The sequence below is a fragment of the Phaenicophaeus curvirostris genome, chromosome 2 (assembly GCF_032191515.1).
Source record: "Phaenicophaeus curvirostris isolate KB17595 chromosome 2, BPBGC_Pcur_1.0, whole genome shotgun sequence".
Lineage (NCBI taxonomy): Eukaryota > Metazoa > Chordata > Aves > Cuculiformes > Cuculidae > Phaenicophaeus > Phaenicophaeus curvirostris.
Window position 1 is genome coordinate 22,689,015 of NC_091393.1, and position 14,606 is coordinate 22,703,620.

The following is a 14,606-nucleotide window of genomic DNA, read 5'->3' on the forward strand; positions in this document are numbered from 1 at the left end:
AAGTTGCGCTGCTTCTTGATTTGAGTGAAAGGACTTGCTTGTCTCTGCACTCCACTGCCTATTAGCAAGGTCTGTGATATCCTTATCAAGGAGTTTTTTCTGTCTTTGGCAAGGCTATTTCATTCTTACTTGCACCATGTTCCAGCCTGCATTCTTTCAATTTTTTTTTGTGTAAATATCCTGCATTGTAACTTACACACGAGATCATCTCTCTAACAGTTCTCAGTTGTAAAGCTATCTTCTCCTGTGATTTTTAAAGTAGGCTTCTTTAATTATCCAAAGTTTTGAAAAAGCTCTGTCTTAAGACAGACCTATGTAATGCAGAAAGTTAGTACTTCCAGAAATGTTTCCAAGTTTCAGCTTCAGCTGCTTTGTCTGTTATTAAAAGATCATGTGGCAGCAATAATATTGTGAAACCACCTTCCTCTGCATGCTCCTCCTTAAAGACTTCATCTTCTCTCTCTGAAAAGCCCTAAGTGTATAGTTCCATAAAATCTGTCATGAAGAAGGGAAGAGCAAATCCCAAGCAAACCCTAAGATCAGCATTAAAATTCTGATTAATGCAATAAGACTGCAGCCATTCAGTTTTTTTATTTGTTGTGTTGTTAAAGAAGTCAGACTGCTGAAAAACACAGACTTTTTCATCCTTCCCAGTTTTCTGTCTGAGCAAATATTCTTTTTTTTTTTTCGAGAGTTGTGTGAAAAAGACAGTGTTCCTGAGGTACCTCCATTTTACGTTTTAGAAGCATTAGAAACACAGCTCTTCCTGCTCAGAAATAGTAATTAAAAGCACCTTTGCCTTACAGTCCTTTGGTTTCACCAAAACCTGCATGTGTGCTAGCAGCTTCCGAGCGCTGAAAGTGCTGGTAACACTTTACCACATAAAGCAGTTGTGCCTAAATTACATCCTTCATATCAATCGAGATAACAGAAGTTTATTATTGTGAGACTACAACAGAAAATTCAGTGATGCTGTAGTTTTTACTAGTTATTTTTATTTAAAAAGCAACAAACTCCAAGAAGTTCCCTATAGTTGTGCCAGGGAAATATCCACAAACATAAAACCAGCTCAACAAATCTGTAGTTTAATAAGTCAGTACTAGGTGGCCCATATACTAGGATCATTGTGAATATTTAGAGGCTTTTTACTCACTAGATATACACACCCTAAGTGAAGCTGCAATCTAAAACTGATTACAAAAGCAGATAAAAGAGCGATGTAAAATCTACTGACCTTGGGCGTTTCTGTCAGTCTTGCTTTCAAACACATGCTTAGCCAATCTCACATTATTGGTCACTGCAACTATAAGGAAATTAGTTTAGATCCCAATTTACTTTTAAAGCTATTCGGTTTGAAGAAGACACCAATTTTGCTGCCATTTTCATAGAATCATAGAATCACCAGGTTGGAAAGGACCCATCGGATCATCAAGTCCGACCATTCCTATCAAACACTAAACCATGTCCCTCAGCACCTCATCCATCCATCTTTTAAACACCTCCAGGGAAGGTGACTCAACCACCTCCCTGAGCAGCCTCTGCCAGTGCCCAATGACCCTTTCTGGGAAATTTTTTCTTCTAATGTCCAGCCTGAACCTCCCCTGGCGGAGCTTGAGGCCATTCCCTCTTGTCCTGTCCCCTGTCACTTGGGAGAAGAGGCCAGCTCCCTCCTCTCCACAACCTCCTTTCAGGTAGTTGTAGAGAGCAATGAGGTCTCCCCTCAGCCTCCAGGCTAAACACCCCCAGCTCTCTCAGCCGCTCCTTTAAGACCCGTTCTCCAGCCCCTTCACACAAGCCTTTTTGACACAATTTAAGGAAAACTTTCTTCAAAAGAGATCCTGTGTTTGTCCTGAGCATTTCTGCATTTGCCAAACTGAATCCCCAGTAAATTATGCAAAGCGTGGTAAAACCTTTTCTTGTTTCTGGAAGAGGAAGGAGGGAACGGATAATGGTGGTCTGTGCATCCAACTGGTATCACCTGTACCATGAAGGCAAGTGAAATGAGTTAAAAGAGGATGTCTGGTGAATCTCAGGAAGGAATAATAATTATTTCGGCTTGTCAGTTCATTTTGGTTTAAACACATTCCTAATCAAAGTAAGCTAACTGAGAAATATCTTTAATCACACTAAAGTGATTCTGTTAGAGACAGCTTTTGCAGGGGTGCAGGAGCTTTCTGAGAAGGAGAAACAGCAGCTGAGCTGATTCATTTTCACAAATGAATGGCACAAATATACATGCAGGATAAAAAAGGTAAGATAACATCTCCTCCAAAAAAAAAAACTACAGCAGAATGTCAACAAAGCACGGTATGTTGGAGTGTTGTAGCAACAATCAACTCGGAACTACCCATGGATCAATGATCCTTCACATTGTACTTTTTCTTTTGCCTGTTGCCATTCTTAGGACCTTGGTATCAAGTAAGTGTGTTTTTCCAATTGGTGGAGACAAATGAATCATTTGAACAAGTTTTCAGCATTCCCCCTCCCTCCTGCATTGGTTTTCTGAGAGAATGACCGGAGTTGGTGTCCTTTCCTGCTTATGTCTTGGGTAGAAACGTGCCTTCCTTCCAACGCCTGGTGGTTGGGAGCCCACACATCAAAACATCAAAACATCAAAAGCTGTTTGTGTGAAAGACACCAGACTCTAAACATGAAATTGTATTTCTTTTTTTGCTGCCTATACAACATGCTAATCTTCAGATTAATTCTAACCTCTCCTGTATTCTTTATGTAATATTACAAAGCAATAGTTGGTATGGACAGACGGCTCTCTCCTATTGCTCATAAAGCGAGACCAAAATTAGATATTTAATTTTCTGCTGGCCCCATTTACCTGTGTATTACAAAATTTGCAAGAACAGCCAACATAGGGTTTTCTATCAAACCATAAAATTTAAGATGAAATTATCTAAATTGACAGACTGATATATTTTTTCCTAAATTACAATGATTCAGATAGAGCAGATTTTCCATTGTCAAATATGTTACACATGTGACTAATAAAGACCAACAAGTTGATCCAAGAATTTACAATTTAAATTGCTGAGATTAATCTTAAGAAGATTTATGAGAAAACTGATTGGAATGTTATATTATATAAATTAATAGTGACGGATTTTTATGGGTAGTACACTTAGGAAATGACTACAAAATAAACTAGGAGGTCGTAATATTCAAAGTTGAGCAATATAATTCAAACAAATTATTCTGTTATTTACTGGGAACCATATGTTCACATGTCACAACCTATTTAAGTATTTATATTTTAGTCTATAATACTTGGCAACTTGTTTCTTAATAAAGGGGCTCATAAGGTCGGGGTGAAGGGTGATACCATGTTACCAGGGCTCTACAGTAAATAGTTTTGATTCTGAACAGTACAATTTGTAGACAGACCTGATTATCAATAGTTGTCTCCAACATACTTTTCCTTGCCAAGTTACTGTTAAAAATGTTGCTGTCAGAAAACTAAGCAAGGAAAAGACCTCAACAAATTATATTTTCTAGTTTATATACTAAAATGAGCTATATAGCACTTAGATATTTAAAATCAAATCTTAACCTTTTGAGTCACAGGTACTCAGTATGTCTGAAAATAAAGGTAGTTTACTTATCAATAAAATAATCATAACTTGGAGCTTTCCCATTTAGAAGGATATTTAACATTTTACAGAGCAACTATACAAATGGAATCTGCCACACAGATGCTGCTGAACTTGTTTTGAAGAAAAATTTTGTATAAACCTCAAGTTTACAGAAATTCTACCTCCAAATCCCTTAAAATGCCCAGGAAGTTAGAACAATGCAAAAGACTGGTAGTATTTACAAATATAATATTATATATCTATAATGTAATACAAATATAATATTATATATCTATATATTATCATTATATATATATCTATAATATTAATGTCAAATCATTATTTTTAGTACAGGGCTTCCATTGCCTTACACTGACAGTATTCTGAGGGAAGCGCTCCATTTGGAAGGTGTGAGTTATGTTACTTGATTATACATTAAGTTACTCAATAATATATTATTCTCTTTGATGTTGACATATCATTTTGATGGAGCTTGCAAATATTTAAAGAAGGTTGTACATTTATAGATAAACAAGTGTTACACAACATACTTTATACAAATCTTACTTCATTCCTGCTAAAAACAAAACAACAGATTGAAGAGGAATTTAGCATTTAAGATAATTACATGTATTTTTCAAGTATAGTTAAGTTATTTAATTACATATATTTTTTTCCAACAGATTTTAGCACTTGAATGATGTCTTTATTCATTTGACTCAGGATCAGTAACTGGTTTCAGGCTAGAGGTAAGGCAGACACAGTTTGAAATTCAATTAAAGATATTAAAATGAACTTATACTTCAAGTATGTAGCTGAGCAGATTTATTGAGTGTCAATTATTCTGAAAAATCAGTCTAGAAGTGCAAGTCTAGAGCAGCAGGTGTGCAACCTCACCTTTTTACCAACGAAAGATAATGAGCAATGGTCTCAAAGATGTGGCAGAGGCTCTCAGCATAGAGGAGCCTACAGGATCCACGTATCTGCACTGGTAGCACAACTCCTGCTGACCACACCAGAGCGGCTCAGGCACGCCCACCCATACTGAATGCAGATCTTCTAATTGCATTGTAACATGATCAACCTTGCTTGGAGATTAGAAAATATCTTTCCACTTCCTCCCAGTGAATAATGATTCGCCCAGCTTGTAGGTCCAAGAGTCTTCAACAAATAAATAAACGCAAGATGACTTTTATTAAGGAGATACTTTATTATAAAAACTTGAAGATTTCACAAGATGACCACTTACACAAGTAATAAAAATGCACAAAACATTTCTCTGTATTTATAAATACGCAACTAGAGTTTTCCTAGAAATTTTATTCACAGCTTAGCTTTTTGTTGACTCCAAACTAGGCTTGTTTCCCTACAGCCATATGGAAGCTCTTGAGTTAGCTCACAGCTGAAAAATGTAGTTTTCCATGGGACATATTGTATGCTGAGTGATCGAATCTAAAAGAAATAAAAACGCAGAATTATTTAAGATAAAATGTACAAGAAACAGATTATAAAACAACAATGTACTTCAGAGCAATTTCTGATATAAAACAGTTTGGTGGAGCTGAGAACCCAGAGAAAGACTCAATAAAAAGAAAAAGCATTCAAATGATAATACCACAAGAACTTATAATTTATTTCAGTTTTAAAAGGTTCTGTGTTACCTACCTATGTGCTTTTTATAGTGGTCAACCTTGAATTAATTGGCTGCTGGTATTAACATCAGAAAGGAGAAAGACACAAACCAACTGGATTGCAATGATGAAGTCTCAAAGTTTAGACAAAATTTCAGCACTGATTTGACTTATTTGATTAAGACAGCAATTTATAGGTGACACTTCATACTATTATTTAAACAGCTGTTGAAAAAGGAACCAGGCTTTAAAAGCCTATGTCCTTCTTTTAAAGTACTACATAGAAATACTTCTTTTTTTTCTGAGTTTTGATGATTCATCATTTAAAATACATTAGCCAGAGCTTGTGTAACAGTGCCCTGTAGCAGGATGTAACAGTTAGAAAAGGGATCATCAGACTGCAAAAGAGAACTGAGAAATCTGTAAAGGACACAAAGAATTCAGAGTCCACTTTCATTAGCAGCTGGATACACAATTCCTTCAGCCCACCAATGGGCTGAGGGTCCAGCTGCAGTGAGCTCATGAGATATCGACCTGGAGTGTGGCAGAAATCCATGAGACCAGTAGAATAGGACATGCCACATGAGTTACATGCCATTTTAGATCATTACCTTGTCCATCTGGAATTTATGACTGGAATACTACTATGTGAAACTTTTATATTTCATTTACTAAACCATATTTTTAGTCTTGCACAAACCTCTGTTTTCCTCATCTGGTCACTTTTTTTTGGCCACACTTGCTCTATAAGATTTTTGTGAAGCCAGAGAGCGGCACAATAAACAATGGCTTCTTCTTGTGCCTCTCTTTCTCAAACTTTCACTATTTTATCTTATACTTTAAGAAAGTATCAAATAATGTTTGCATTTAGATGAGTATTTTTCCCTTACGGCTCACTTTTCCTTTCTTCTATAGTGATATTTTCTTTCAGGTTTTAAGTCAACATTATCTGATAGCATTAACAGTCAAGAGATTAGCATTTGCTTGTCTAGTCTCATATAACACCAATTCATGTTGTACATTTATTGGTAGAGTCTGAGTGAGGTACTATCTAGAGGAGTTTGACACAGTGTTTGATAAAAATTTAATCTTCTTTTTTCTAGTATGTTAAAAGTCCTTTTTTTGGAAAACACCCTTATCTTGTCTGAAAATGTGAGAGTGTCAGGCTGGAAGCTGTGAACCCCATTTAGGTTATCTAAAGCTTTTTTGAGGCTGTAGATACAGCAATTTTACGTCTGACTCTTTGCAAACAGATAACCATTAGAGCTGTGGTGTCCATAATGGAAAAGCAACGGACTAACAACTCAGAAACTTAACAGCAGATATTAAAAAGAAACCTTTTTTGCAAGTAAAATAAAGACTGCAGAAAGTGGTCTTTCAGATGTGCGATATATAATTCAGGACAGGTTATCAGAGGGTGCGAGTTAGTGTATTACTGTAGTGCTGTGCCAGTTCATACGAGTTAAAAATATTTCTTATTACATCTAAAACTAAATCACAGAATCAGAGAATAGTTTGAGTTGAAACGGATCTTAAAGACCATCTAGTTCCAACCCCCCTGCGATAGGCAGGGACATCTCCCACCAAACCAGGCTGCTTAAGGTCCCATCCAACCTGGCCTTGAACACCCCCAGGGATGGGGCAGCCACAGCTTCCCTGTGCCAGTGCCTCACCCCACTTACCATGAAGAATTTCTCCCTAATGTCTAAATAATTTTTCCTAATACCTAAATACATGTTGAATAAATACAACATATTCTCTTGTACGAGAGAATACTTTCATTTTCTCATAAAAGAAAGCTGGGGAAGGACTTTATAAAAAGGCATGTGGTGATAGGACTAGAGGGAATGACTACAAATTGGAGAAGGGCGGATTTAGACTAGACATGAGGAGGAAATTCTTCATAATGAGGGTGGTGAGGCACTGGAATTGGTTGCCCAGGGAAGCTGTGGATGTCCACAGCTTCATGCATGCAGGTGTCCATGGCAGGGGGTTGGAATTAGAAGATTTTTAAGGTCCCTTCCAACCCAAACCATTCTATGATTCCATGAAATAATGTTGAAATACATGCCATTTTAAAATCAATTATCCCATCCCTTAGTTTGTTATTAATGAAACAATCATACAAGGAATAAACATGAAAACCTCCAGAAGGATTTTGTTCTTGGTAAAATTACAATGGTGAATACTAAGACCATCATAAAATAATCTCAATTGTAAGAGAAAGTTCTCACTGTGGAGACAACCTTCCGGAAAACAACTGTAGCCATCTGTTCCATATTCTTCCATCAATAACTTCAGCTTAGTGAGCTATCTACAGTCAATTTTTGAATATCTATTCCACAATATTTTATATGAGTTGAAATTTAGTATCTTACCTAATATCCATTTTTCTGATAGACATTTTATTTCTTGATACTTCTTTCCTGGGTTTATTCCTATACAGATTTTTGCCTGACGTAAAGCTTTACATATTTTCCCCCCCGACAGTTGTATAAGTTCAATTAGCTTTTTGCAGGGTGGCTGACTGGTAGGAGATACAAACATTACAGGCTGGTTTGAAAAGAGATTCTGCTGGTATTTTCCTTCTGACAGGTGACGCTGAAGCCTGCAGATCTGTATTTGAGGAAAAAAAGGAAATGAATAATCAACATGCTGCATTTCCACTCAAAGTAAAAATTATCTTTGTTATTTCAGAAAAGATGAATTATAGTAGAAGAATATGAACTTTACTTTTTCAGACATATTGGAAACTCTTGGGTAAACCATGCAAAGAATTTGCTGTGTTTTATTGATATAGTTGTTTTTATACAAGAACTTAAATGTCTATGTATGATATACTTGAATGGTATAATCCCCAAACCAGAGTTAAGACTATTTAGTTATAGGTCTTAACTACCAGACTTCTTAAAGCACTTGACAATATTGTTTTTCACCATAATCTTACATTCTTACATTTATAACACTGGTCATCACACAAAAATATAAATAGGTATTGTAAATAATCACAGTCCTTCATCATAAATACAAGCTCTGAAAGCCTCTACAATATTTAGTGCTCATCGGTTTGTATTGAGGAACTTTACAAACATACCTAATTTACACTACTTCACCCTCATCGTGAAGGATTTTTTCCTAATGTCTAATCTAAATCTTCCCCCTTCCAATTTAAAGCCATTCCCCTTAGCTCTATCACTCCAGGCCCTTGTACGAAGTCCTTCACTAGCTTTCTTGTAGCTCTGTTACAGCTACTGGAAGGCTTCTCTAAGGTGTCCCCAGAGCCTTTCCTTCTCCAGGCTGAACAACCCCAACTGTCTCAGCCTGTCCTCATAGCAGAGGTGCTCCAGCCCTCTGATCACCTTTGTGGCCTCCTCTGGACCCATTTCAACAGTTCCGTTTTCTTCTTATACTGGGGATTCCAGAACTGGACACAGGACTACAGGTGGGGGTCTCATGACAGTGGAGTAGAGGGGGAGAATCCCCTCCCTCACCCTGCTGGCAATGTTTTTTTGTGATGCAGTCCAGAATATGGTTGGCCTTCTGGTCTGTTAGTGCAGTTCGTTGGCTCATTTCAAACTTCTCACCAACCAGCACCCCCAAGTCCTCCTCCGCAGGGCAACTCTCAATCACATCATCACCTGCCTGTACTGAAACCACAGATTGCCCTGACCCAGGTGTAGGACCTTGCACTTGGCCCTGTTGAACCTCATGAGGTTCTCACAGCCCCACTTTTCCAGGTTGTCCAGGTCCCTCTGGATGACATCCCATCTTTCCAGTGTGGCAACTGCACCACCCAGCTTGGTGTCATCTGAAAACTTGCTGAAGGTGCACTCCATCTCGTTGTCTGTATCATCAATGAAAATATCAAACAGCACTAGTTCCAGTGTGGATCCCTGAGGGACACCACTTGTCATGGAGCTCCACATGGACATTGAGCCATTGACCACTACTCTCTGAATATGACCATCCAAACAGTTTCTCATCCACTGAACAGTCCACTCATCAAATCCATATCTCTCTAATTTAGAGAGAAGGATGTTGTGGGGGACCATCTCAAAGGCTTTACAGAAGTCCAGATAGATCACATCTATTGCTTTTCCTGTGTCCACTGATGTGGTCACCCCATCATAGAAAGCCACAAAGTTGGTCAGGCAGGACTTGCTCTTGTTGAAGCTATGCTGGCTGTCTCAAATGACCTCCCCGTCCTTGATGTGCTTTAGCATAGTTAAAGCATCTTCCTATAGAAAGAACTGTTGGATTAAATTAATATTAAAAGCAAATTTATACAAAGCTAATCATCATATCAGGAAATCCAAATTTTAGGAATCCAACAGCACTCAGCTGATGTCCATAAATAGCTTTATTCTATATGTTTAGTACATAAGAGAACCCGGGAAAGTGAAATGCTGACATGCTATAGAGAGCATTTTCTTAAACTGCCTTTAAAATTCTAGCTGTGTGCTTTTGAGAGGAGGACAGGGTAAGAACAGAGTACATCTTGGTGGCATCACCACCATCACAGTTTTCCTGACGGGCTGTGGTTGGATTTGCTGAAGCATGTTGTGTCCACACGTAGGTATCAGAGCTAGGGAAAATCATAGCATTTATGTTCAGAGCCTGGAGAAGAGTCTGGAAGGTTAACTTTGCTTTCTGACCCACTAACCTGGAAGAAAGGCCACCAACCAGTTGCTGAAAAGGCAGCTAGCTGACCACACAGGGTTTGGCGGTGGGATGAGAGGGCACTATCTAGCTCTTAACCCTGAATTGACTCAGCTGCCTTTGCAACATCAAAGCCTTCGCGGCACACCAGGGGTGCTCCCAGCCCTTTGAAACCATACACATGTCGTGTAAGCTTTTGCAAATAAATAAATAATTCCTCAGTAAAGACCAAGCCTGGGAAAGTATCTGACCCCAGAAGTGACTGTTTCCACAAATTGTGTATGTATCAGTAGGTACTTACAGTTACAATTGTGTCAGTCTCTCTTGTAACAGACAGCACCAATTTTCCTTTCTAATTATATTCATTAGTAGATGGTCCCAAACCCAAAATGCTATAAAAGCACCTATTTACTCTTTGTGGTAAGATCCCAAGTGTTTGACTAACTCTTTCACTAGTTGGATGAACAGCAGGAAGATGCCTTTTCTATGTATGCATTTCTCATAAATGTACTGTTAATTTATATGTTTGAGCCTAAGTTTTGGAAGGAAAAAAAAAAACATTCGACAGAAGTAAAACTTACAGGGAATGTAATAAAGAAAAAGAGCCTTTCTTCATTATAGAAAAACCCCTCCAAACATTTCACCAGCTATTGTCCGTGACTGATTTTCACAAACCAAATGAGCTTACGTTTAAAAAAAACCAAAACCAAATGCTTCACAATTCTGCATAGAATTTTATGAAAATAGCTCTTGCGGTTTGGAGTGCAGGAAGAAACATAAACCCCCTATAAAAGGCCAGTAGTGTGATCTTTTGATGAGGCTCAAGAGACAGGCATTGAGTCCCACAAAGCTATTACCTCTAAAGGGATACCTGAATTAATGCAACAGAAAACTTAAGAAAACTAATTCTTCTGTACTTAGAAAATTTTCAACACTGAAACTGCTAACGTCCTACGAACAGTAGACAGTTTTCAGTGTAATTCCAGAAAATAGTATGTGATGACATGTCCAGTGTAATTTGCTATTACAAAAATAATACTTCACGAAAGCTAAATGGAGATATATGCCATTTACTAAAATTAATAGGAATTATAGACTAGAAATGAAAGTGTAAAGTACAAATTTAAGAAATAATGTAGTCATCGTCAATAATTATGCATGTCTAAAAATTTGTGCCTGCATTATAAAATCAATGTATGCATACTGGTAAATCTTTATTATTAATTTCTCTTATTCACCAAAGATAAATCCACAAAAACAATGTTATGGTGTATTTTATCATTACTATTTGAGTGTTTAATCCAGGATTGGAAACCTTACCAACACCTATTTGAAAAGGCTATTTTTTAATGAAGTATTTACTGAACCTATGGAAAGATATAATTATATCTTGGCTACTGTTACTTGAAAAAATAATAAATACATTTTATTAAATGCAAGCAGCAGAAGATAAAATTGTAGAGAGAAGACTGTATATTTTATGGTTTGTATCTATACAAAAAGCGAGTCTTATTTCATTTGAAGTTGGTAAGAAAGTGCTCATTTTCACAAAAAAGGATCAGACCATTGAAGTCTCATAGATTACTTCACCACTTTGCAACTATTAAACAATAGAAAACCATAAAATTGATGAAGTAAAAACTTCAGACTTTGTGATCTGATAATCTACAAATTTAACAAAAGAGAGACACATAAAATAGTATATTCATTTAACATAGTTGGGTGATGTTGCTGGGGAAATATTAAGCTCTAAGATTTTAATATTCATATGATTTCAGTAGGGATAAATATCATGTGATTTCAGTAGGGATAAATAGACAACCCAAGTAATGTTTACAGTTTAATTCACTGTAATTCTGTACAAAGACCTCATGAAGAATGCACTCAAAGCTACAGGACTGTTAGGAAACATCACACTTGCATGGTTATATGCATTTTCAGACACTGTCATTTAGTAAAAATTTAAAAGAAAAACACATATGTGGAACCCCATGTACATGTAAAGATCAAGGGCTCACACACATCCACACAAGAGGAGCACCAGCCTGATTCTGATAAAGAGAAGCACATTGCAGCATGCAGACTTCTCAAAGTACCGTTATCCTGCAGTGAGGAATTTGCAGAATCTGCAGAACCCTACAGGGATCAAGGAAGTTTGTGTTAATGCAGTACTCCTGCAGGACAAAGAAGAAATGCTCTTTTTCATCTTTCTAAATATCAGGTTTAATAGGAGAAGCGACTAACCAAACAGCATCTCTGGTTTTGTAGGCACAATGTGTGGTACATATTTTCTACTGAAATTACAAGCTCATCATTTTAGTTTGATTTCTTATAATTTATTTTAGCAGTTTACTGATTTTTTTAACACATTGAGAGTACTAAAACTGAAATAATATTTACAAAAAGCTTTAAAAATTACACTGAAATGCTGTACTGGATAAATAAATTGGTGCTGTTTGGTATAGAAGAGCATGTTATGAGCTGGAAACAACTTCCTTCAGCAAGTTGTTTTACAAAGAAATAGATCATCAGCTTTGGAGAATCTTATGTAAGTTAATGGAACATCACATGGATGCAGGACCCCCAAATGACTTAAGCCATACTACTGTACAATTATCTCAGCAGCACCCAGAACCTTATTTTACTCTGTGGTATTAAATGCTTCTTTTATTGCTGGTGTTGTTTTTTATTCTCAGAGGAAAACTCAGCTTGCAAGAGTCATGCAAATTACAAATACTAGATTCCTTGATAAAGAGCCCATTTTCAAATTTCTTGTAGCCCCCTTTAAGTACTGGAAGGCTGCTATAGGGTCTCCCTGGAGTCTTCTCTTCTCTAGGCTAAACAACCTCAACTCTCTCAGCTCGTCCCCATATGAAAGGTGCTCCAGCCCTCTGATCATCTCTGTGGCCTCCTCTGGATTTTTTTCTAACAGATCCATGTCCTTCCTGTGCTGAGGACTCCAGAACTGAGTGCAGGACTCTAGGTGAGGTCTCACAAGAGCGGATTATAGGGGCAGAATCACCTCCCTTGACCTGCTGGTCATGCTTCTTAAGCAGCCCAGGACATGGTTGGCCTTCTGGGCTACAAGCACACATCGATCGCTCATGCTGAGCTTCTCATCCACAACCGCTCCCAAGTCCTTCTCTTCAGGGCTGCTCTCCACCCAGCCTGTATTTGTGCTTGGGACTGTCCCAACCCACATATTAGACCTTTCAGTTGGCCTTGTTGAAATTCATGAGGTTTGGATGGCCCCACCTCTCATGCCTGTCATATTGCAGCCTTATTTCTGAATATTAAGTGAAATAATACTTTTCTGTTGTCAATATCATTTTGCAAAAATCGAAGCTCCCTTTCTGTCAAATCAGAGAAGCATAAGCCTTCAGACAGAGTGATAATGTGTTTTTTGAATGCTTGATAAAACTACATTAGCACCTCAGCACATGCACACAAACTGAGATTACTCACAGGCACACTTCGTGTACATTTATGCCGTAAAAGACTGGTGCACTGAGATGGAAGCCAGAAGCAAAGAGTTTTTGAAGATTTTGGAAAATTTGGTCCAGAACAAACAAACCTTCAATATCTGGTCTTGAAAAAGCAGAAAGGAAAGTAAAAGAAAGAGAACTAGCATACAGTCAAGATCATTTTATCTGACAAATTCTTCAAAAAACAGTTACTTCCCCTCCTCTGTGTAGTTTTTCATCTAAATATTTCCTGGCCAAGATGAGGGCGAAGGGAAGAACACTAGTATCCAGACAATTTAGTTGATATTGTTTCTTTCCAGTGCCTGTTGGCAGACAACCTTGCTTCTCTCAAATCCCATAGACTGATAAGAAAAGTTAATTTCATCCATTTATTCTCTGAAAGCCTGAATCCCAGTGGGAGCACTGTATGAAAATGTTTGGCAAATAATTCTACTGTTTGGCAGATATTCAAAATTATACTGGAAGGTGCTTGAACCATTTTTTCCGGCACAGCAAATTTTTGCAGGAAAAAAGATAACAAATTCACTTATTTTTAGTTTAATTTCCTTGTTTTCCAGAGGTAGGACTATTTTTAAATACTATCTATTATCAACATTATCAACTACAGATTAATAAAAAACAAATTAGGGTAAAACAATAAGTTTTTTCCCTTTTGAGGACAAGTATGACTTCTTAATCAAGGAGCTATATTTCCAATACACATCACTTAAAAACACTGCAAAATTTTAAGATGTGGTCACTTCACTGTGGCTGTTTATAACTTAAAAAAGATTCTACATTAAATACATTTGCATTTGGTTTCACCACAAACTGAGTATTTTTGAAGTTTAAAACTTTGTTTCATTACAGATCAGCTAAGGAAGGAAGCATGTTTCAGGATTAGAAATTTAAACTTTGCTTCAGAAATACCTCAAGAACTTGTCCATCCTTGTTTTTGTCTCGTTTCAAGAGAATTAAACTCAAGTGACTACCAGGCAGTGATAAGACTGCAAACGTCAATCACAAATTCATGTCAAAATTCTGCATATAACTACCAATTATAACTGGGAGGTGTTTTCCTCACCTGAATATGAATAAAGCAGCACTGTGCCATTCATCACTGAAGCAGTATGTGAGTGTGGCACATACAAGACTGAGCCCTGTGTCACTGGCATTCCGTAAGGGTTATATATACTACAGGCGACAAGCCCCCAAGAATCCCACTAGAAATAAAAGACAGAAATTTTCCACTTCCATATACAATCTAG

General features: G+C 37.3%; 1 protein-coding gene across 1 annotated transcript in view; it reads right to left on the bottom strand.

The window, feature by feature from the left end:
- Positions 1 to 4,603: 4,603 nt before the first annotated feature.
- MCPH1 (microcephalin 1) overlaps positions 4,604 to 14,606 on the bottom strand; it is a 135,258-nt gene continuing 125,255 nt past the window's right edge. The window contains exons 13-14 of the mRNA XM_069851514.1: positions 7,594 to 7,831; positions 4,604 to 5,036 (exon numbers count right to left, since the gene is read on the bottom strand). Of these exons, the coding sequence (XP_069707615.1) occupies positions 4,981 to 5,036; positions 7,594 to 7,831 (294 nt within the window). The 3' untranslated portion in view covers positions 4,604 to 4,980. The remainder of the gene's footprint in view (positions 5,037 to 7,593; positions 7,832 to 14,606) is intronic.